The sequence below is a fragment of the Heterocephalus glaber genome, unplaced genomic scaffold, assembly GCF_053883595.1.
Source record: "Heterocephalus glaber isolate CG9 unplaced genomic scaffold, H.glaber_assembly_v1.0 deba00001509, whole genome shotgun sequence".
NCBI lineage: Eukaryota > Metazoa > Chordata > Mammalia > Rodentia > Bathyergidae > Heterocephalus > Heterocephalus glaber.
In genome coordinates, this window is record NW_028258325.1 from 33513544 (window position 1) to 33538617 (window position 25074).

The following is a 25074-nucleotide window of genomic DNA, read 5'->3' on the forward strand; positions in this document are numbered from 1 at the left end:
CCAAACAAGACCCAGGTAATTACTCAAAATTTACTTTCCAGTTCTTGCCAGGTGGAAAGATGCAACCACTAATCAGAGCTGAATCTACATTACCAAAATGATTTGTAAAACATTTGATGATATAAAAATAAAATGACTAGTGTTGGGACACTTTATAGTTCTGTTTCTCATATATACAACTGAGTTGTCAAAACAATGAGCCAAGCATTTTATGCAGCTAAATTTATTCTCACAACATATTACATTTAAATATGTAGAAGTGGCCAATAGCAAAAGGGGTAAAAAAGAAAATGAAACATCCTTTAGGGGTGAACAGGCTGCTCCGGATGCCAGGGACTGCTCTCTCTGGTGTGTGTGAGGATCTTTGCCCTGAACCTGGAGTAACTTCAACTTCACTTTACCAGCTGTCAACACATGTGTAAGGCATGGTTTAGGTTAAGCCTGGCCAACCGGAGAGCTAATGTCCTGTTAAATTGAGCTAGTATTAGTTGGGGATATGTTTTCCATGTTGTTTAGGAAATCTTGTGTTGTGAAGCTCGTCAAATGAGTGTGCCATTCAAGAAAAAGAAGCTTGGAGGCTGTTGGTAAATGGCCTTGTGTATTATTAAGGTGTGCATCTTAAACTCATAATATGGATTTTAAAAAAAAGTAGCAGCGCCAACAGTTTATCATCAAGAACTTGTTTTAATGGAAATGAGTTTAATGTCCCTTCATGCAGTAAGACAGACAAAAAACGATGGCCCTAAGTACTTATGGGTGATCTCATACCCAGGGGAAAACAGGGAATGTGGATATATGTATATATCTCTAGATGACATCACACGCGTTGTGAAGGATATAAAAAGGAAGCACGGCACAGTGCTTTAGTCTACAAAGTAAAGTCCTTAGCCATAGGCATGTCGGCTATTCCCCTTGACTCGGCCAAGGGGCACGCAGACCAGGTGGCAAGACTGCGTCTAGCTAGCTGCTCTTAAAAAATAAAAGGAACTTTAAGCATTTTGCCTTTTCTTCTACATATTCCAATAGAAATGTGACTACAAATCATTACAAAACCACCATTAGGCAACGTATAGTTCACTGAGATTACTTAGGCCTGGATACACTGAGACATAATACCCAGTAAAGATAATACATTAACACAATAATGCAGTATATTTCAGTAAAAATAGAATAAATAAAATAAAAATATTTTAAGCTGTATTTAACAGGTTAATTACAAAAAATGATAAGACATACAAGGCATAGTGAACATGGCTGCCTGTTTACCAAATCACAGATATAAAGAATGCATAGGTAACTGAAGTATCACTAAGTTCTCAGGTAAAACATTGGCATCCTTTCACAAACACACACATACTTTCATACATACTTTTTGGCCATGGCAGAAAGTGTCTGAACATACTGTTTAACATAATAAATTTTACAAAATTAATCTGCATTTAGTATGCAAAGCTATTTTCAAAACAAAATATCTGCAGTACAGTTTTCAATATGTAAAGGCTATCATTCATCTTACTGCATCCTATAATTGCATATATAAATCAGTTTGCTACTTAAAGCTAGCTCAGTATTCTTGATCCTGAAAACAAACAAATGTATCCCTTAAAACATGAACAAGAGGGGCCGGGAATTTAGCTCAGTGGTTCCAGGACCTGCCTTGCAAGTGCAAGGTCCCGAGTTCAATTCCCAGTACCAAAAGAAAAAAAAAAAAAAAGAACAAGAGGGTTCTGGTAGAGATTTCCTGTAGAAAAATGGGTTGTTTAGAATATTGAAGGGTATCACACTAAAACATTTCATGGTGGAGATCAAGATGAAAGATCACTGCAACTGAATTTTGAACAGCAATTCACAGGGCACAGTAAGATTTTCATATTGCAGCAATTTCCCACAATGGCACTGGTTAGTTCAGAGAGAACAGTATGCAAGTTGGCGAGAAGCACAATGCATTTCTAAAGTAGCATCATTTCAGTTATGGCATCAGGGTGCCAGGAAACACCTCCAGCCCTGCTGTGCCCCCTCCATGGCAGGCAAAGGCCTCCCACTCGTGTTCTCTGGTGGGCAAGGGCCATCGGTGAGGAATGCCTCTACAAGGACCTCACCTCTGGAAAAGCTTAGGTTGGAACAGGCTGCACCCAATGTGGATGCCTGTCCTCTACAGCACATTTGAGGTGCGCCACAGCAACCAGCCCTGGACTGTGAGAAGACGGTGGTTTGTGAGGGATTTGATACCCCTGCCCAAGGAACACGGACAGGCTTCTCTGCTTCTGCAGGGGATTCTGGGACTGCCTGACAGTGTGTGCTTCCATGTCTGCTTGTTGTAGATGCCCAGAGTCACTGGGAAAGGTCTTCCTGATTGGGTGGAGGGGGAATAAGACAGCAAGAGCTAGGGGGTGGAGGTGTGGTCCTGTTTCTGGCCCTCACGAGCTTTGGTGAGATCTTAGGCCAATGGGTTTAGCCTCTTGGTACTTTGTATTTTATTTCTCTAGTGTGTTTAGTACCTTTTCTACCATATAAGGCTCAAATGTGATAAGGATGTGGAAACCATCTTGACAAGTACAAAACTGTGTATGAACATAAACTGTTATTTTTATAAGTGGATGTCGTAAACTTTAATTTTGACATTACAAAGTAAACAAGACTAATATTGAGATTGATCTCCTTAGCAACTTCCTTTTAAAACACTGTCAACAAGAGTCTAAATTTGAATATCTTTATAGCTGTTTTTTATCCACATAAAAAGCAGGAAAATGCTATTTTTTGGGAAACCGTTAAATAGTCCATCATTCCTACGTATACTTCACTCTGATATGAAATTTTTAAGTCTTGAGAATAAAATGGAAAAAATATAAATTTAAAAATATATCCTGTTGGATCCAACAAATTCTAATATTAAATACATAAATTCAAAGAAAGTTTCAACTAAATGTAATTTGTTGCCATGGACAATATGTAATGGACAGACAACTTTCTGGACAAAAAGCATTAGAATAAAAATGAGCCAGATGGGAAATTCTAGCAGAACATTTACCTCTAGGATGTGGACTAACAAAAATAATGTGGTGGTAGAAATCTAAAATAATAGTGTGTGACAGAGATATAAACGACATTTCCTCGACTCCAAATTGTATATTGGCTAATTATCAAACTAAGGATGAGAGGTTATGAGGAGTATTTCATCTAATGTTTGTGCAGAGAATGACCATAGTGAACTAACTATAATTCTCTAGTTGTATCGTACAATGTAAGGCAGAAGTTTGAAATATGTCCCACCCAAAATGCATTAGGATCTTGTTCATCTTTTTAAAATAATCAGTTTGGAAACCACCTGAAAAGGCTATTTTTTGTTTGATTTTAATTTCTCAAATTTAGTTTATCATTAAAGATTCACTTTTCCCCCCAACCTCCCACTGACAGTGGTAGACATGAAATGGTGTCCGCGTGTCAAAGCTCGCCAAGGAAAGCTGCCCGCTGGTTTCTACACTGACGCCAACAGCCATTTCCGTCAACCAACACGTTTGATTTTATGGAAAACTAAAACCCATCCTATCTTTACAGCAATTCAGTGGCATCCGCTCTGCAGCGACCTCCGCGTTTCCAAGGCTGAAAACGGGCAAGGCGCTGCAGGCCTGAGGCTGCTCCCGACAGATCAGCCGAGAAGCTGGGAAATGACTCTAGCAGCGTCTTCTCCAAGGACGCAGTGTTCATTTGCCAGGCGGGCGTCTTTTTCCGTGTGTGAAGCCAAGTCCACGATATGTACAATAAGAAAGGGACCTTCCACTGCTCATGATGTAACTTACAGCAAAAAAAAAAGGATTCATGCTTCTTTTCATATCACATGGTGGTGGCAAGACAGAGAACATGCTTGTCTAACACTGTTTGGGTACAGATAAACTCTCTGGAGACAAAGCATCAGCAACTGAATGGAAGGCTGGGCGCAGGTCCTTTTCTTTAGTGTAGCTCTTCAATCCTCACGGGGACGCCAGAGTCCTCAAACGTGTGCAGCTATGGCGTCTCCGAGACAGGGCGTTTCTGTTTCAAAGTGTCAATGAGGGATAAGACCCCTCGCTTTACATTGGTTGTGACTCTTCTAGTCACCGAGTCCGCTGGCGGAGGAGGTGGTCGGACTTTCTGTGAAGGTGGCCTGGCTACCAAGCACTTCTGATAGCGTAACTGAAACAAAGCAAAGAAAATATCCAAGGTAATGTTATCACACCTTATTAATAGGGCTTTAACTCTTCACCCATACAATGACTCCAGAAAGTTAACAACCTTGCTTTTACATCCAAGAGTTTATTTTTAACGTGTGTGTTTTATATTCCTCAGTAGACTTGAAGGTGTTCTGCCTCTTGCTGCCTTTCCTCCCCTCCATTCCCATCCTTGACTTGTTCTCTACCTTCACAGGCTATGACAAATACACCTCACAGTCCACAAGCCGAGGAAAACAAAAAAGGCCTCAGACAGAGGGTGTTCCCTGAATGTTCATCAGAGACGTGCACTCTGAGCAATCCTCACGGCTCCTGAGAGACAGCACGGTAGAGGGTGCAGTTTGCATCCAAGCTCCACCACTTTCTTTTTCTTCTTGGTTTTTTGAGACAGGGTCAGGGCTGGGGATTTAGCTCAGTGGTTTCACTGCCTGCTGCGCAAGCGCAAAGACCCGAGTTCGATCCCCGGTACCAAAAAAAAAAAAAAAAAAAGAGGCAGGGTCTCACTATGTAGCACAGGCTGGCCTTGAACTCATTATGTAGCCTAGGCTGGCCTCAAACTTGCAGTGATTCTGCCTCAACCTTCCAAGTGCTAGGATTACAGGTAGGTGCCATCACGCCCAGCTTCAGGCTCTACCACTTTTGAGCTGTGGATTCCAGGCAGTTATTAAATCTCCCTGACTAAATCTTCTCAACTGTGAAGTGGCTGAAGAGTGAGAGTTCTTACAGAGTGGGTTATGATTGAGCAAGGCATACTTACAGAATGCCTGAAATAGGCCTAGCAAAATGCAGTAAATGTTTGTTTCCATCCCTATTTCGTGCTTCAATAAAAAAGAATGCTGTATTAATAGATTTGGGGATCTATTTTACATTCAAGTCTAAATCCTAGTGGATTGGTTTTACAAAAACTGACAATTTCTAGGCTTCAGGAATATAAGAAAAAAAAAGCCCACTTGCTTTTGTTGGGAAGAAAAATAATTCTTCAAAATTTAGATGAAAAGTTTAAAACTTATCCAATGTTTTTTTTCTTCTAATTAAAGCACCGTGAAATACTTCCACAGCTGATTTTTAAAACTGACTTAAATACTAACAGATTCCTTGATGTAGTTATGGAGCAAGTTTATGTTACTCCTTAAGAAGCATAAGGTATCACAGTGAGACTCTAGGGAATGATGGATCACAGTGTCCCATCACACTCCACAGGCCGGAAACTGGCCCTGCCAACTTGATCATATGTAAAAGGATGATTTATTACATCTGCTCTGTGTAAGGCATCTTGCTAAGTCTGCATCATAACTCAAAACATGCACATCCAAAGCATGAATTTAGACAGGCAGGTGTGGTGACCTGAGACCCTGGAGTTGGCATTTCAAACAGTTTTGTATGCACAGCATGAATCAAAATTGCACTTAACTGACAAATTCCATAAAGGATTCCTGTGATGGTTAAGCTTGGTTATGTCAACCTGACTGGCTTGGGAGCTGCCAAGGGGATTAGTAAGGCTCACTGGGTAGTTATGGAGGCGTGGCCTTTAGTAGTCCATATGGCGCCTGGCCCCTTCCTCGCTGCTGTTGTTCCCCTGCTCTGCTTTCCGGCCACCAGGAACTGGGCAGCTTTGCTCTGACCTTCCCTTCTACCATGATGTTCTTGCCTTAAAGCCAGCCAACCACAGTCTGAATCCCCTGAAACCATGAGCTAAATGAAAGATCTCCTCCTTTAAATTGTGGGTGTTGGGTATTTGTTCCAGCAATGGGAAAGCTGACTAGTGCCATCCCTCTCTGTCTTCTTCTGAATTTCATAAGAATTTCATCAGATGAGTCTACACCACATACCTGCAACATAACACCTAAAAATTAAGTAGATTCAGAAGAATGTGTGACTAGCACATTTCAGATAGGGTAAGTTCACATACAGACATTTCAGATGGAGAATCATACAAATCTAAATCAAGAAGAGAGCCACTGTGCTAGAAAAGCTGGATTCAGGGTGGGATGGAGGGACCTTCGACTTTATCCATGTGCCTTACCCTGGGTTGGCTGAGCTACTCTGGCTGGTACACTAGTACAATTAAAATAGGAAGCAAATGAGGAAAAGCTGTTTCCAAGAGAGAAAAATGAGTCTGCAAATAAAAAACAAACTTCAACTAGTAATAAAGCTAATTATTTAATTGGCATTGTATTTAAGATGTATAATTAAAGCCTGAAAGCCATTCATTTTATGACCAAAACCATCTGCTATGATCTGCTGCAATTTCACAGGACATCTAAGTAGCCACCATCCATTTGTGCTTGACTGAAACTACCATTCTCTGCTTGCCTCAAATGGCCCTTCACCCCACCCATCCTCATCCTCACACCCGGTCGGGGTTCACCTCGCCTCCTCCATCCCACCCTGCTCAACACCCAGGCAAATGACAGTCAGGATCCTGGCGCCACTGTCCTGGGTGGGGTGTGTGTGTGTGTGTGTGTGCGTGCGCGCGCGCACCTGCACTATATCTTTAATAAGGGGCTGTGGTAAGTGGAAACTGGATCTCAGGTATAGACACCTCTACATTAAAGGTATCTTTCCAGACAAAAGTCAGTGCCTTTGCCATCTCCCACCTCATCCTTTCTCTGTCCCATCTGCTGTCTCTTTCTTTTTTTATGGCAGTGATGGGGATTGAACCTACAGCCTTCACATTGAGCTACACCTTCAGGCTTGTCTCAGAGTGCAGTGAGAGCTCTCTAATCAGGTAAAGGCCTCTTCTCTGCTCTTCACTTACCACCATTTTCTGTCAGTTTCATGCTGCAACTATGGTTGAGCATTTGCTGACTGATGGGGAAACATCACTTGGTGATTTCATCTTTGTATGAGACCCCCGTGTATGTGCCCAGACCGAGGTGGGGCAGCCGACTGGGCTGTAGACTGGACAGCAGGTTACTGTACTGAGTACAGTAGGTGATGGGCACACAATGACATCTGTGCATCGAAACACAGGCACAGTAAGAACACGGCATGCATGGTGCTGCAGGGCTGGAAGTTGTTCTGGGCGTATGTGAGTGACTGTGAAGGCCGAGGACACTACTCTTCCGTGCATAAACACTGTTATGCTGCACACTTGGCCTACACCAAATTTATTACAACTTTTTCTTCAGTAATAATATTAACCCTAACTTATTGTAACTTTTTGGTTTATAAACTCTTTTTTAAGATTAATTTTATTGGTACATTTTAGGTGTACAATATAATGACATTCATCATTGGGGATTTGTACCTTTACATAATCTGTCTGGATTCTTATTTTTTCCCCCTTCCCCTGCCCTCTCTTCAACCCCTCCATCCCTCCCTATTTACAAAGACTTTGTTTCCATTTTTTCATTTTCTCACATTCATTCCATTCTTCTTTCCTTTCCCCTACCACTCCCACTTCCCCTTCCCCTTTGTACCTTTTCTTCCTATTTCACATTATCTATTATACATTTTGATCCTTATTTACACTTTGTTTCTCACATATTTGGTATTTACACGTCTGTCCTATTTATTTAAGAGTATCGCCTCAATGTGCATCCATTTAGCTATAAATATCTCTAATTTCTCATTCTTTATGGCTGAGTAGTACTCCATCTTATAAAAAAATCCCACATTTTCTTTATCCAGTCTCCAGTTGATAGGCAATTGGGCTGTTTCCAAGTTTTAGCTATTACAACTTGTGCTGTTATGAACATGGGTGCACATATATCACTGTGGTATGATTCTTTTAATTCTTTGGGGAAGATCCCCAGCAGTGGAATAGCTGGGTCAAATGAGACTTCCAGTCCTAGTTCTTTGAGGTATCTCCATACTGATTTCCACAGTGGTTTCACCAGTCTACACTCCCACCAGCAGTGGAGCAGGGTTCCTCTTTCCCCACAGCCCCACCAGCATTTGTTATTGGTTGATTTCATGAAGCAGCCATTCTTTGTGGGCCATTCTTTGATAGCAGCCATTCTTTTCTTTTCTTTTTCTTTTTTTTTTTTTTTTAACTTTTTGACCCTTTTATAATAACCCCTAGTGTAAAACACAAATACCCTGTAGGTGTCAGGAATTTTTCAGCTTCATTATAATCTGACGGACCACTGTCATATTCATGGTCTGTTATGGGCAGAAACATCTCTGTTAGGCACACAGAGTGTACGTGTGACCCACGTCAATCTAGCCTTGCTGGCTCATCTCCCTCAGGCTAAGAAAGTATGCCAATCACTCCCATCCTAAAATGAACCAACCAGTAAACCCGGCAGTGCTGCCCTTTGATGATGGGACCTTCTGAGTCATCTACTTCCAGGGCCTCCTTTCCTCTTTCCTCTTGGTTCCTTGTCAATCCAGGGAGTCTCACACTTGTATCTGTAGCCCTTCTCACACTACAATGGGACTTCAGTTTGCGCGTCTCATACACCACGCCTAAGCTTCACAATGCAAGGGTCAAACTGAGTCAGGCTTGAGCATACTCGGGCTTGTCCAGCCCACAGATGCTGAGTGGAGAAATGTGGATGACCCAGGCCTCAAGCCCGGCCCCCTCTCTCAGGCCACGCCAGCTGTACGGCGCCTCTAGATCCTTATCCACTATGTGTCCCCAGTCTGTGATCGCGGCTTGTACTCGCCTTGCCCCTCCTCTGGATGGCTGACCAGCCTTGGAGTGGATCACTCTGTCCTCCACATGGCTGTCTTCTTTTGCCTTTTTTGCTGAAATATTCTTTTAAAAGCTAAATATGATTAATTCACTTCCCTGCTTAACAACCTGGAACTCTGGCATGACACCACGGGGCATAGACCTTTCACAACACAGACTCAGCCTCCTGCCACTTGGTCCCACAGCCCAGCTGCTATTGTTAGAATGCACCACAGGCTCAGGCTTTGGGGCTCCAGTATTCACACAGCTCTTCGCTCTGTCTTGCACTCTTCCAGTGTCTGCTGTAACAGGTGCTCAAAGGTATGTGTTCAATATGAGTGGGTATCTCTGTCTCAAATCATCTTTGAGGTGAAAGCACCCTGGCTTTGTGATCTAGAAATGGCAGCACAGGGCTGAGCCTAGGTCCTGTCACTTTCCAACTCTATGCCCTGCAGCTCATTTAAACTTGTGTGAGCCTCTGTTCTCATAAATAAACCAGGGCTAACAACTACACAACAGGGCTGTTGTAAGGACTGCCCTAGCAGATATAAAGTAAATAAAATATGTAAGGACAATGAATGTAAAACAACTATGTGAAGTAAAAACCACTCCATATATTTCTTCTTATTTCTAAAGTACTGAGCTGAATGCAGGCAGTAACAGCTCATGCATGACCAGCATTTTCTGATCACATACTGAAATTAATTTGGGATCAGGAAAGGATAATCCTCAAATCCGTATCCTTTCCAACACTACTGCAGTCTACAGAACCTGGCTCTATTTGGTCCGCTTCATTCATCCTCTTGAGATGCAATCTGCTTCTCATAATTGACTCAGTAAAGCAGGTCTTTAAAAATTCAATTTCTCTTTCTGCTTTAATTTTTTTAGGCAATACTTGAGATTGAACCCAGGCTACTGCACTGAGCTATATCTGTGGCCACTTTTTTATTTTTTATTTTGAGGCAGGATCTTGCTAATTCACCAAGTTGTCCAGGCTGAAACTGTCAATCCTGCATTGGCCTCCCAGAGTATTGGGATTACAGGTAGGACCTCCGCACCCAGCTCTCTCTTTTAAATGAGCAATTCTCCCCAAGTTTATGGTGTATGGAAGCTGAGCAGGGCAGGGAGGCTGAGCGCCTCACGGTGGCCATCACTCACCATGCAGGCGGCCTGGACTGCCTCGGACACGTTGGCGGCATTGGGTTCGCACCAGAACACATGGCACTCAAAGCGCTGGCTCCCTGTGTCCATGATGAAGGCAAATGTGTGGATGTCCTTCCCGACACCCATGAAGGACAGGAATCGCACTCGGCACTCCACCAAAACCTCCTCTTCATTCTGCAAGAAATACCATTCAGCGTTCAGTGTCACACTCCCCAGGAAGCCAGGCCACAGTCACTAAAATGTTCCTGTCTTAAACAAACCATAGAAGTCAGCAGATAAGATCTGGTATTAAAACATGGTCAGACTGAATTCAGAAAGGACCTGTGACTGTCTAGAAAGGTGGAACTGCCTAAATGTCCAGGAGGCCCTTATTACTTTGGGCATCTGCTGATATCTCATCTAGCTCTATGCTGTAATGCTGTCATGGTATGTGATGTGTGTCCCATGCTCGCCCACTGTAACCTGTGTCTGTGCGCTCAGTGTGGGGAGGAACAGTGTCACATGGCCTTCTAATATACAGTCCAACAAAGGGCGCCCAGCGGCTCAAAACCATTGTGTCCACATGAAGCGCACAGATACCAGGAGGAGAGGACTCACTGCATTGCTCTTCATCTGGCTTCTCTACCCAAGGAAACTGCACACTGAATCACATTTCTACCTAGATTCATGTGAAATAAAAAGTTGCCAAATCAACATATTTGTCAAATCATTTTTTTTCCCTTTCCACAAACTGGGATCCCTATGAGGCAGCACAAAGCGATGCCTTTGATTCATTCTTCTATAAAGGCCACATCCTTTGCAGCAATCACATGCATTTTTTGAATTAGTAAACACAGCCAGAATGTCAGTTTCAGGTCGTAATATCTTGACTTACTAAATAGTCACTCAGGTCCAAGGGGAGTGTTTAATGGGTACACTACGCTGGTCTGAGAGCTCAGGGGGGATTTCCCAGGAGAGATGTTGAAACTGGGACCTGGAAGGAGTGGCCCTGGCCAAGACACAGAGACCTAAGGGTATGGAGACATGCTGGAGTGATGGAAGAAAATCCAGCTCTGCACGCTAGATGCGCGGGCAGGTCACTGAGCACCCTAGTCTGTTCAGAGATGAACAAGCATTTCATGAAGGTGACCTGCTGGTGGGCAGGTGGAAGCACAAGCAGGCTGGTGACCTGGGGTCTCCCCAGGACAGGTCCTTCACAGGCAGAATGGGAAAGTGGTAAGGAGTCTGGAGCCAGACTGCCTCATTTTGAAGCCTGGTCCTCTACTTCCATCTGTGTAATACTAGGCAAGTTGCTAACCTCTCTGTGTGTCCATTTCCTCAGCTGATTTGGGTTGAGTTTGATGCTGTCCTCTGCCAAGATGACCAATGACCCTTCTATTGCTCCCAGAATGAACCCCTGAGACTTCCTTCACTGAGATACCTTCTGTGTCCAATCCCTGCCAACACGGCCCGGTCCACATGGAGCCCTGAGAGGAATTGGCCAGAACCCAAACCTCAGTGCCACACAGTTGCCTCCAACATATGATTTCAATCTCTTGGGCAGACGAGGAAGACAGAATCAGGAGCACCAGGATAGAAGATTCCAGGTTCAAGGGAAAGCACAGGTGAGGCAGAGATGGAGACAGAGGCCAGAGCCTTTTATGAGCCTAGGCCATGTGAATCACACCAAGTGCAGCTCCCAGGAGCTCAAGCGCTGGCTGTTTCAAGCTTCACAGAAGACCACTGCATCCAAAGCCTCACTGCAGCCCAGACAGGCCAATGTCCTGCACGACCCTCACCTTCTCACTGATGACAGTCACCGTGGCATCGGCCACATTCATGTTCACTGACGGCCAATCCTCCTTATTGGATACGGTCGTCAGACTTTCTATGGCACTGTTCAGGGTCTCCATGCCTGTGGATGGAAAAGAGGATTGAAAAAGCCCTAAAGTTGTTGATGACTCTCTAATGTGGGCCCAATCACCCCACTGACAGCCAATCCCAGGTTAATCTTTCTTTGTAGCTACAGAAGACACTTCATACTTTATTCTCATGTTTGCCCCAAAGCAAAGAAATGCCAGACTTTGCAGCAGAAAAAAGGGGCATGAGCTCCTTTGGAGATCTGGCTTGAGGTATCTTGTCTGATCAGCCAAGGCATTATAATCTCTCTCTCTCATTCTCTCCAAAGACTCCTCAGCCCGGGGGTGTGAACAGGCTGGCCTATGTCTGCACAGGGGCTTTGGGAAGGAAACCCTGCAGGAGCCAGCATCTGCTGGAGCATCCAATTATCTTGTGTCATACTTGACATCTAAACAAGGCCAGGTCTGATGGCCCCTTAACATGAACAGCATGTGCTTTTCATGGGCTCCCTTTGTTGGGTCTTCCACAGGATTTTGCCAGAGACTGGTAGAAGAAGTAACAACTTCATTGTGATATAACTCACATAGAATTCACTTAATTTAAGAGTACAAATTCAATGGTTCTTAGTATATTCACTGAGTGTAACTACCACCAAAATCAATTTTAGAACATTTTTGTCAACCCAGAAGGAAGGCCTGTACCTTTCAGGAGTTACACTCTTCCCAGGCAACCGCTTACTGCCTCTGTCTCTAGAGATTTGCCTATTCTGGATATGTCCTATAAATGCAATCACACAGCATGTGGATTTTGTGACTGACTCCTTTCACTTGGCTTAACATCTTCAAGGTTCATCCACACTGCAGCGTATTTCAGTACTTTGTTCCTTTTCACCTCCAAATAAAATTCCATTATATGGAAGCATCATGTTTTATTTAATCATTTGTCAATCTATACACATTTGGATTTGTTACCTTTTTAAAAACTATTATGAACAATGCTGCTAGGAGCATCTGTGTACAAGATATTGTGTGGACAGATGTTTTCATTCTCTGGGTAATATGTACAGAAGCAGAACTGCTGGATGAAAGGCAATTGTGTTCAGCTTTTTTATTTTGTTGGTACCAGGGACTGAACTCAGGACCTTGCACTTGTGAGGCAGGTGCCATGCCACCGAGCTAAATCCCTGGCTATGTTCCACTTTTTGAAGAACAGCCACACTGTGTGTCAAAGCAGCTGCATCATGTTCTAATGTCCTCAGTAGTGCATGGGGGTTCCGATTTCTCCCAGACTTTTCTAGCCAGGGAACGGCAACACTACCCCGGCTCTCTACAGCATGGTAGAGCTGAGTGACCCAGTTGTGCCACTGAGAGGTAAACTGGAAGCTGTGGGTGTTTCTTCTGGGTCACAGCCTCAGTCCTTGCTCCCTGCCCCCAGACAACAAGATTGGAAGCAGAACCTGGCCTTGGAGATGGAAGCCCCACTGGACAATGGCAGAGGACACCCACAGTCCTCAGCTCCCATCTCTGGATGGCTGGGTAGATTAGAAACACACACCTGTCTTGCAAAATCCCTTCATGTTAGGGTCACACATCCAATCTGCTTAGCCTGTGGTTTAAGGCTCATTGGATCAGGATTTTTCATGAGCTCTGGCTGGTGACAGCACAAGGGCTTGATTCGAGACAAGGCAAGAGAGTAACACAGTAGACCTCACCCCTCCCATAGCCTGCACTGCAGAGTGGAACACTGCAAAGTGGAAAGACAATAAAAGTTTTACGTACCAACTGGCCTGTCTACAGGTAACATGCCCAGATACTGTACGTGGAACTTCTGGACCAGCTCAGTCTTTGGTGTTGGAAAATCTACTATAGGGAACAAAAGCAATACATCTTTCTTAGTGCTTCTTGCATCCCAGTGAAAAGCAGATATCACTCCAGATCTAGAATGCCCAAAACACCATCAGTGCCTGATGGCCAGTTTCTGGATGTTGTATAAGGATATTTCTTACTCCAGACATTGGGATACTGTCAGAATCCTATCCAACTTCCACTTCAAGGCAGGGAAGCATTTGAAGGCAGCAACTGGATGTTGTCAAGGCTGCTATTGTCTCTGGTGTGCGCTAAGAAATAGCTTTGGATGCCCTATTTGTTAGGTGTGGCTGATGCCCAAAGAAAGTGTAGTCACAGGGCACAATCACAGACACAGGAAAAAGAACTGAAGAGTTCCTCAAGTAACAATCCATAATTTTTAACTTAGGCAGTTCTTGCTCCAGGGTATATATGACCTATAAAATGACTGACAATAATATTCTTTAATCTTGTCCAAGAGCAACAAAACCAACCTGCCCTTTACAGCTAACCCTACTGACACAAAATTAACTCTGCCCCGTCTCTGTGTTTGTTGAGTTCAAAATGCCTGTTAAGGAGACTTGAAACACCAGAGAGGCACCCGAGACCCTCTGGTCCTTGTCCAGGTGAAGAGCACCACAGGGAAAGGGAGATGGCCTCACCTACCTTGCAAGGGAACATCGAGATTCACGTTTGTCCTCTCCTGTAGGGAGCTGCAGGCCAGGGCTTTGGCATTCTTACGTTCAGCCATGATCTAAAGGGTAAATGAAAACCTAGCTGTGGTTCATGGTTCAGGCTCCCAAGTCTTCAGCTGGTCCAGCCAGTAAAGGGACTGAGCTGACTTCACTTCCAAGTTAATTGGCTTTGGTCTTTTCCCTGATGTCCTACCCCCATATCTCTAGGCTCCATATGCAGTTTGAGAAGTCTGCTTATTCCCTGGAGATAACAGGTGAACTGTTCATCAGACTCACAGCCCTCTACTGTCTGGAACTTACTTATTATTTGGAACTTACAGCACTCCTCAGCTGAAAACAACCCAGCAGGTAACCTCTGGTCCAGGCTGCCACTGCCCCACAGCAGTCACAGGGACACAGAGCAAGGGACCTGCCCCAGTGCTCCCAGATCTGCTATTTAGATACTCTTTTCAGGGATCTGGAGACAGAGCACATGGGTTCAAATCCCGCCAGTGCCACTTACTAGCTGTGTGACCTCGAGCAAGTCACCTGGCCTCCTGTGGTCCCTTGATCACACGTGGGGATGACTGTGGTATTCATGTCACAGAGGGCTCAGGATGTCAGCTGGGGTTGTTGTTATTCTCAAACGTTTCCCTTACTGACATCTGTACTCAAGTCCCCACCAGTTACGTGTGCTGGGGGCTCAGAGATAGGAAGAAACTCAGCGTTCAGTGACCTTAGCAGTAACCCAGCCTGCACCCCAAGCCAAGCTTTCCACTGCAGCGGAGTGAAAGTCACGTCATCCCCGAGCTCCAGGATGCCCAACTCTTGAGATCTGTGCCTGGGACTCATGCAGGAGTGCTGCTAACAGGAAAGCTGTGTGTTTCTTGGTACTTCCTCTGAACCAGGCCAGGTTCCGAGGGCTTTGCACTAGAGCCTAAGCTTCACAGGGAAGGACTTTTCCCTATTTCGGACACTGATGTCTGCCCAGTAAACAGAACAGCACTTGGTGTGCAAATGGCATCCAGCTGTATTTGTTGCATGAACGAAGGAGAAAAGTGAAAGCCAGGATGTGCGACATGCTGCCAGTGGTGTGGCCACACTCCGGTCCTGTCAGCGCGAGGATGTGAACACAGGCTGCTCTACAAGCCCTGTCCTGGGTCAAACTAGCTCAGGAGAAATCACAGGGGGATGCTAGGTAATGACAACGGGGTGATGGCAAAATCTTGCATTTAGATTCTGTCAATTAAGCGAGTTTGGGGAATGGAGAGCTTAGGATGAGGGAAGCTGATAGCCGTGTCCTGGGCATCGGGCTCACCACCAATGGAATGAACAAAAGTTGGGGGGTGGTGTGATTGCTAGGAAAGCCAAGAACCCCAACGCGGTCTTGGAGGTCAGAGGACAGAGGAACTCACCGTCCACTCCCCGCTGGCTCACTCTGGGGGGACCCAAGAGCACTCACCAGAGGAGGATGTTAGGGGCCTTCCGCAGCCATGGCACACAGCAGGGTTCCTGTGTCTGAGGCCTGCCTGGTGGACACAGCAGAGGAAGCCCTCTCTGCTGTTACCAACTGCAGTTATGTGTGTGGAGGTTCCAGGGAAAGACTTCCGGTCAGCAGAAGAAAGCACACTGTCATAGCCGAGGTGCTCAGCAAGGGAACAGACTTCTGGGAAGTCAGAGGCCCCTCCCTGGAAGTCCAGGGTCATGCTGGGGGTGGCAGTGTTGCTGTGCGGGATACTGTGCTGGAGGTGAGGGGACCGAGGCAGCGAGTGAGGGTGGACTGCTGGGGCCAGGCTGGCTGCTCTCTCTGAGATGCGGGGACTCTAGCTGAGGAAGCAGGATCTTTACCAGCATGGGCAGGGACCATGGCCTTGCCTCCCAGCTGGAGAATGAGCTTCTGTGAGCTGTCGTGGGTCACTGTCCAGTGAGTGTGTTCACGGCAGCCCCAGCTACCTGCACTTCCACACACCCCTGATGGTCTCTCTTTCCTCCTGTCCTGTTCTCTACCCGAGTTTACTCTTAGGAATGCTGTGTTCCCAAACTGCCCTTTCCCTGCTTTTCTGGGGATGCATGGCCACCACTGTACCTAACCACTTAGCCGACCTGTGTCATACAGATACAGCTCAGCCTGTGAAAGGACGCAGCTCTCCGTGTTGTGTAGAGAATGCCGCTGAGGCAACACCTGCCCACAGCAAGAGCACCTCGGCCCTCAGTGTGAGAGGGTTCTTAATGCCATGGGCCCAACAACCAGTCTGCTTCTTCCTGAATTCAACATGCAAGGCAACTCTCTGGCCCTCCCTCATCCCTCTATCTGCTCAGGCGGTGAGAAGAAAGAGAGGTGGCCCTCGCCCACCCTACCTTGGAACAGATTTCGTGGAGACTTGTGGCGATGGCTTTTGCTGGTGTGTCACATCGAAATACATGACATTTCAAAATTCTTGTGTCTTTGTCTCTTGCTACATAAGCAAAATCTCTGTGCAAACAAAAATTTATCAGGATATCAAAAAAAGGAACCTTAAAAAAAAAAAAAAAAAAAAGGAACCTTTTACCAACACAAACTCCAGTTAGAAACGTTAACGGAGCTAGCAGCCAGCATGTGAGTGGTGGACAAAGTATGCAATGATCTTCTAAAAAACAAAATTACGACAGCTAGAGAACACAGAAGCACAGTTTTATGGATATGAGGAACTGGTTTCTAAGCAACATAAGTACAATGTCCTCCAAGTCCCGTCTCTCGGACTCTTGGAATTGCTAACAACACTGAACGAACACTGGATTTTGCAGTCCATCTGGTGTAACAAACATCACAATTACCCTCAGAACACAGGCTTGGAAGAGTACAAATTGTATGAGTGACACAAAGACAAACACAGTGGTGCAGCCGAAGCAAAACAAGAGGCTCTGATGTGTGAATGGAGGACGGCCAGACCTACAGCTGCCTGTGAAAGTCGATGGGCGATCAGAGGGAGCGTGGGACACAAAGCCACAGGGGCTGGAATCCCATCAAAGGCACTGGATTTCCAGAAATGCTTCTTGCACTTGGCCTCCCAGGGAGACAGCAGCAGTGTCGCTCTACATCCTGTTAGCTCAGACTCCAGGGTGGAGCAATAGCCGCTGGATTTTGGAGTTTGGTTTACTGATGAAAAAGGATATCAACTACGGCATTACTTGGCTTCACAGAATCATACGCTACAATTAAATTTCTCCTTATTACCCCTGGAGGTCAGTGGTTCAAAGGTGAAAGTGGTCATGAAAAACAAATGCTCAGCTTTCCCATCCGGTCATGGATCACAATGACTGATCTGCGCATGACGCTGAGCCAGGATACTGTCTGCTGATGGAACTACAGATGAATTTATGTTTGAAGTATTTCTCTTAATGGAAGAATTGGCAGTCTTTTCATAGATTATGACAAGTCCTTTCCTCAAGATAGCCATGGTTTCCGCAGAAAGGTGTAAGGATCTACCACTGAGGCAAAGGATCTTTGTGAAGGTCTGGCCAGAAAAGATGTGCAGTTCAGGTGAGGGAGAGTGGATGGGAGACGGACTGCAGAGGAGCCCATTTCCTTGCCTTGCGTGTCCTGGGTGGCGCTGCAGGGGGCTTCCTAACCCAGGCTCCATGTCAGGCCATCTTGACCCACTGCCCTGTAGGTGCCTGAACCCCAGCCTGGCCACACCTGACTGGGTGTCTGCCCTGCCCATCCCCCTGGTCTAGCTCAGGTAGCACCCTCTGCACTAGAACCAGATCCCCATCTCGGCCTCCATCCCCAGTGTACCACCTGGAAATCTCCTGAACACTCCGTTCCCTTTCCAGTCCCCCAGCACTCAGCATTCTATGCAGGTCCTGGCCTCCGCCACTGTTCACACTGTCTCCACCCACCTGCCACTGCTCAGCCAAGGCTGGGCACCCCAGCCTTATGCTCACAGTGGGTCCTAGAAGGGTCCAGTCCATCTCCCTCCAGTCTGTGAAGCTCTGCGAAGAGGACTGGTTCCTCACCAGCACCTATCACAGGGTCTGGGAACGTCTGCTGACAGTGCCCCCTCCGCCCTCAAGTGCAGGCCTTGTTCCACCCATCCCTGCTTCCCACAGGGAAGGCTGGCCCTAGGGCAGAGGTGTGAATGGTTCCACGGTGGAAAGAGGAGGGCTGCATCTGGGTGAGGAGTGGGACTCAGAGTATGAGGGCTGAGCACAGCCTTGTTCCATGCTGGGTTCCTGAGACCCTCTCATCCTTGTCCCAACCACCAGCAAGGTCGCTCAGAAAGAAACAACCCACTGTTGCACACCAGGCTCAAGGGAGCCCTTGTCTTTGGTTCCCCTCCCACTGGATCTTGTTTCTGAGGTGGATCATCAAGTACCACAACAGGGTCTCACCACACACACTCTTCCTTTGACACATTCATGGTGGGGCCATACATAATTCATGTCTCACTGACAGCAGCTTGAACCACCCATGCTACATGCATGACTATCCATCCCATCGGGTGGCTTTTCATTAACTTTACTAGTAAAAAGACCCATAAAAGTGATTAGATCCATTTGTACCACCAGTGACTCAAGTTGGTGGGAAGGTGTTAAACACCTAAGTTCAGCAGCCATTTTCCTAAGGCCAAATCCTTAAAGCTCCCCATGGTCACGCACACAAAGTTCAAAAACCTTTGAATTTTAACAGTTGCAAGATTTGCCCCACCAATCTTCTGGTGTTACTCTCCAACTGAGGAGCTCTCCCTCGGCTCCATGTGGGGCTCTATGTCCACTTGTTGTGGGATCGTCCCTTTCTCAGGGACCACCGGCCCTCCCTGCACTGTCCAGAGTGGACCTACGTTCTCAGGATAGTCCACCTCCCAGGCCCTCCTGGCCCTCTGGCCCTCCTCGTCCTGCCTCCGTCTAAATGCTCACATGAACTCTGCACCGCAGAGGAAAAGTGCCCCTAAAGATGCCCCATCTCTGGTGTGACTGTACAGGTCTCAGCTGTGTCTGTCCTCGCCAAGAGACAGAAGGAAGCAGTCAGCGGGGTGGCGGATCAGGATTCAGGCAATCCAACTCTGAGTCTCATTCATGGTCCGCCTTAGAAACAAAGGTCGAGCATCCCAAATCCAAAATCCAAAAAGCAAAACTCTGAACTTCTCTGGGCACTGACACGATGCCACAGTGGAAAATTTCACACCAGGAAACTGTTTCATGGACAAAACTATTGAAAATATTTTACAAAATCACTATGTATACCAGTTATATATGAAACAAATAGGAAAGTTCCCCTTCCTAAATTATCTCATAACATACATGCAAATTATCCAAAATCTAAAAAGATAAACCCAAATCTGTAACACTTGTAGTCCCAAGCATCTTTGATAAAGGATGCTCAAACTATACAACCTTGGGCATGGAATTCAACCTCATCTTTAAGTGAGGGGGTTGAAAAACTTGATTTCCAGGGTCCCTCCCTGGCGCTGCCGTTCTCTGGTGTCAGCTTCCCAGGTCTAGCACTGCCTGTGACGCCAGCAGGCCTCAGGGTCCTGATCCTCAGGTCACCAACACAGAGGATGAACAGACCCTGCTCATCCTATCAAACTGCAGCTGTGTGTCCTCTCTTCCTTCACACGTTACCCCTTAGGCATCATTTTAAAAAGTAATATTATTAATCTTCATTTTGTGTTCGCTCTGGGAATGGCGATGCATGCCTTCAGGGTAACCATCTGGAACCCACTTCTTTCCAAAGGAGAAATTTAGAAGCCTCAGACTTGTAAGAAGAGATTTTTTTTTTCCCCTTGAAGCAGCCTTATCTTTTCCTGGTTGCTCTCAGGTACGAGGCTAATAGAGGAAAGGGGGCAGAAATCTGTGAGACCAGTAATGAACCTTCTGGAGACTTCATCTGCTTCCCAGGAAGAAGCAAGTTTTTCCTCTTTTCTGTCTTCGAGGGTCAAGAGATTTTCATGTCCCTATCTTATCCTCAAGGAACACACCCCAAGTGTCCCTAAAACAGCTGCCAGCCCCCATCGTGGAGGGTTGTGGGATGCAACAAGGAGCAGGGACGAGCTGAGGGACTTCCTGTGCCCTGTGAAATACATGGCTATCTAATCTGCTCCTTATTCAGACTGAAACCCAAATGCCTCTTAACTGCTTGCTCTCAAGTCTGTTTTTCAGTACCTGCCTTCTGAAGAAGGCTGCTGTGGCAGACACAAGGCTGACTTCCCTCCTTGCCCCAAAGGTGTTCTCGTCCTAATCCTTGGAATCTGGGAAAGGGGCCTTCCCAGACGTGCTAGGCTAAAGCTCTGAGACGGAGGTTGCTTGGATTATCTGAGTGGGCCAGTGAAATGGCAAGGGAAGGGGAGGTGCCTGCCCTGGAGGTGAAAGGGCTGAAGGGGCTGGGAGCCCAGGGAGACAGGGAAGGGAAGGGAAGGGAGGGATCTTCCCATAGAGTCTCTAGAGGGAACCAGTCCGGCTGACACTGTTGCGTTTTTAGCCTGAAAGATCCATTTTGGATCTCTGACCTCCAGAACTGTAAGAGATTAAGTCTTTGTTGGTTTACGGCACTTAAGCTTGGGATAATTTACTACAGCAGCAATAGGAAACCAATACAGCTGCCATTTGGCTCTATATTTTAACTACACCACGATATGGCAGTCAAGATTTATATTTTTTAAAATACTCAATTCAATTCACTTCTTCAACTACCCACAGCACTGTGGGTAGGGTCGCGGTGTGGCTGTGGGGATGGATGGTGTCCAGGACTCAAGTTGGTCTGTCTGCACAGCGCCTTGCGCCTAGCTAGGAGTCTGCCCCTATTCTGGACCACTCAAGCCTTGCAACATCACATGTGAACACCTGGCGTGTGGCAGACAGTCCCTTCTGGTGAAGCCAGGTGGGCTGAGGATCAGAGGACATTTGGGGGCTGCCACTGTGGTCCAGGCGAGGGAGCACGAGCCAGGTGCAGGCAGAGTCAGCTTCTGTGAGAACCAGGGAGAGGGCACTGATGGGAAAGAGGTGTTGGAAGGACGATGGTGGGACAGATAGGCGTGCGGATGAAGGAGACAATGGAAAACACCCCTGAGGTCTCTGCTAGGTCAATTGAGTGTCCCAGCGGCTGGGGTCGGGGAGGGGGACAAGTAAGGGGGAGGCGCTGGAGAGCAGCGGGAGGAAGCTGCCCATGCAGAGGGGCAGGTGGACACTTGGTCCCTGAGCTTAGGCCTGAGGTGTGGGCGGGTGACATGGATCTGGGAGGCAGCTGGAGTCACAGGAGGAGACGAGTGTGGAGGATGACAGGCTACCCAGGGCTGGGGACCTGAGGAAGGAAGACATTCAAAGGCCTCTCTGAGGCAGATGGGTCAATGAGAACGTAGAGGATGAGTGCTGGGGAAGGAGACAGGGAAGGCCCAAGAGAGGCTGAGTCCAAAGACATCGAGGAAAGGGCGGTTCTGGCAGGAGGCGAAGGTTTCCTAGGACTGAGGGATAGAGCGCTAAGAGACAAGACTTGCCATGGCACCAGCTAGGCAGGGCCCACAGCGGCTGACACTGTGTGGCGACACAGGCTGGCCAGGCAAGTGCAGGGACATTTTAGGAACCTTCACAAGGGCTCCCTGCCACCCCTACCTCTCTCCTCCTCCCATGAGGGCAGTCCTGGCTTCCACAGAGCTGAGTGTCCCAGCGTGGAGATGGCTTCCCTGCTGCTCCTAGGGGACCAGGTCCCACACACAGCCAGGCATCTTCCAGGGACCCAGGACCTCACCTACAGGGCCACACGGCACCCTAAACGGTTGCCAAGCTCTAGTCAGAACACGGTTCCTATTTTCCCAACAATTATTCTGGACACCGTCTGAGATGCTCTATCTGACACTCAGCAACAGGAGTCATTTTTGTCCTTTGTTCCAGCTCTCACCATGTGCAACACAGGACCAGGAATCATCTGCAAAAAGAGCTACTGGGCAGGTCGCCCACTGCCCACCTGTGGAGTCTCACTTCACTTGTTTCTTACAGTGATGGCAATCAAGCACTTTCCTTCCAAAATAAGGAACTGAAAGGTTTGCAGCTGTAGCTTCTTGGGTGTCCTCCTTAAACCATTAACAGAAGCAAGTGCCAGGAATCAACTACCTTTCCCCATTCGATTACTGAGCTCTTGTGTTTCCACCTTTTTTGGTTCTTGTCCATTTTTCCCCAGTAACTATTCCCCCAGAGGACCAGCCTCGAGTTCTGCCTTGGAAAAATGTCAGCAATAAGACATCTTTGACAGCCTCAAATTTCTTAATGGCAAAGAAAAAGGACCAAAGGTTGCTTTTTTTTTCTTTCTCTCACTTGTACAGCATTCTAATCCCCCTCTAGGGGCTTGATCCATCTTTATGGAATGAATGAATAAACAGTTCTTTCTTCACATGGATTGTAGTAAAGAAACAGCCAAGACAGAATAATCCACCCTTTCCCTAAATCTCTTCCCTGCCTTTTAGAGTAAGTGAAATTTGCTGATGTTTGCTTCTCCTCCAAATTTGAGAGATGGCTGTAGACCTCTTAGCTGTCATGTAGGCTGACTTCAAAGTTCCTTCTTCAGAAGCCCCAACACCTGGAATACGTAGAGTAGGGTAGGGATGTGAAATCTCATTCAAGAGGTGTCAGCCTGCCCTGTTGCTGGAAGGCTCCCAGTGAACCAAAATGTAGTTTTTCTAACTGAGAAAGTGAAACTTGCCTCCCTGCTGTCATTGCTGGCTGGATCTAGTTTTGCTTTCTGGCGAGGCCCCGAACAAGCTGACCTTGTCAGCTACAGGACAGCTCACGGAACTGGCAGTGACCCTGCTTCTGCCTGCCTGCCCTGTTAGCCTCATTCTCCACTTGCTCTCTCCACTTCTCCTCTGCTGCTATTCCTTACCCCGCCTGCACCATTTGATAACATCTTTCACATAATTCATATCTGCTCAGGTCAAATACTTGCTTTTATGCAGGGAAACTGAAGGGTGGCATAGGATAGGCATTGACAAATGGCAGTTATTATTATGAGGGAGAAGAAGAGAAAGCCCACTTTGAAATACTGTCTCCTTCTCCGTGAGGGATATTCTAATAAATGTCTGCACTCATTTGAATTGCACTGAGACTTCCTAAAATGGTCCCAATTACCCTTTCCTCCCAGCTTGTCTGTTTGTTGAAGCTGTAAGCCCCCTGAGTTGTCCCCAGCACAGTGATGGTCCCACCTGCAAACAAGGATAAAACAACAGAAAAGGGACGTGGACCGAACCAAACAGCACGTTTCTAGCCCTTTTCGACACAGGGCCCCCTCCTCTTTGTTACACCGAGGCATTCCACGTGGGATTTGGCAAGGGGCCCACAGGAGGACACAATGGACTTACAGGGCTCTGAGGCTGTACCAAAATGTGGTTAATAAGATATATAAGGCCAGGAAAAACAAATGAGTCCTGTTTCCAAGACTCTCAGCTCGTTTCTGGATTACACTCCTGATGTGGGGGCAGGAAGGACAGGGAAGAGGGAGGAAGAGCACGAGACCCCTCATCCTCCTGCATGGGCAATCCAGAATGTCTCTCTGGTGGCGTTTTTCTTGTGCATTTTACCCACTCTCACATACACCACACGTGAGCACTCCTAATCTCACAAAGCTCAGCCCCTAGCTCTTTTTCCCCTTTATAAGCTTGAGAAGATGCTGAGTTCTGAAACTCTGCGAGGCATCCCAGCAGCCCGGTAGCTGGGTACACCTTCTTCATGGGGAATTCTTTACTGGGGACTTCTGTGAGACGCACAGATTGGATAAACAGCAGATTTGACATCTGACCACCTGTAATTATCAGCATGCCTTGAGCGAACCAGCATTTATTTGTAGCCCTCTCTAGCCTAGAGGCTTACTGTTAATATTCAGAGCAACCGTCTCCCTATGAGGAGACCTGAGTACACAGAGGGTATATACTGTAACAAGAACCTGAAAATACCCTTACCAGTGACTCCTTTCCTCAGGGGAGGTAGCTCGGGGCTGCACACTCAGCCCTGGTCCTCCAGAACCACCTCCCTGTGCCATGACCTCCACAAAAGGCCTAAGTTCTCCTACTCACACCTCTGCAAGTCTGATCCTGGAAGTGTGTCTGCTGACTCCCTCTCCTTCCAAACCCCCAAGCAATGACAGCAGGTCACGGCAAGGGGGAGAAATGACAGCCAGTCTGGATGGTCAAGACACCCCAGTCAGGGGCAGGAAATTGCGGTCAACACTGGAAGAAGACTCGTCTTCATTTTCCAGCTCCCAGCCAGGCAGCGAGTTCACTTGTGCTCAACTCCCACGCAAAGACTGGCTTAGTGTCTCTTTACTTTCCCCAGCAATAACCACCATCATTCTTCCAAGGAGAAAAATCTCAAAATGCCCTTCTTCTCTCAAAAACGGAGTTTATAGGAGGTAACAGAGCTAGACAATGGCGGACCTTAAAGCTTCCAAATAGTCAAATGGGCAGGTTGACATTCAGAGCACTGGAAAAAGGCATCTGAGGTATAAATATGGCTCACTTCATGCTTTCCATGGTTCTTTGTTCTAGCTGGGAAAGGAGCAGAGGTCCATATATCTTGGCTAATAATTGATAATGAAATTGGCTCAGTGCTTCTGGCTATTAGCCTAATGCCAAAGATTACTAACAAAACTTTAGAAAATATATACGCACTAATATTAATTCTTCAAAAAGCACAAAAATCCTCCTTGTATAACATGATATGCAGCCCAAGCATTTCTATCCCATTTATTCCCTTGCACGCGGATC

The 25074-nt window shown here is 46.6% G+C and overlaps 1 protein-coding gene across 14 annotated transcripts in view; it reads right to left on the minus strand.

The window, feature by feature from the left end:
- Positions 1-664: 664 nt before the first annotated feature.
- Positions 665-25074, minus strand: part of Apbb2 (amyloid beta precursor protein binding family B member 2) — a 346490-nt gene continuing 322080 nt past the window's right edge. For 12 of the 14 annotated variants that reach the window (XM_087187842.1, XM_087187843.1, XM_087187852.1 and 9 more), the window contains 6 exons: positions 16706-16820; positions 14340-14427; positions 13608-13691; positions 11769-11884; positions 9985-10164; positions 665-4170 (listed from right to left, as the gene is read on the minus strand). In XM_087187842.1, coding sequence (XP_087043968.1) covers positions 4003-4170; positions 9985-10164; positions 11769-11884; positions 13608-13691; positions 14340-14427; positions 16706-16820 — 751 coding nt within the window. In that variant the 3' untranslated portion in view covers positions 665-4002. The remainder of the gene's footprint in view (positions 4171-9984; positions 10165-11768; positions 11885-13607; positions 13692-14339; positions 14428-16705; positions 16821-25074) is intronic. The other 2 variants (XM_087187853.1, XM_087187849.1) reach the window with 1 other exon arrangement.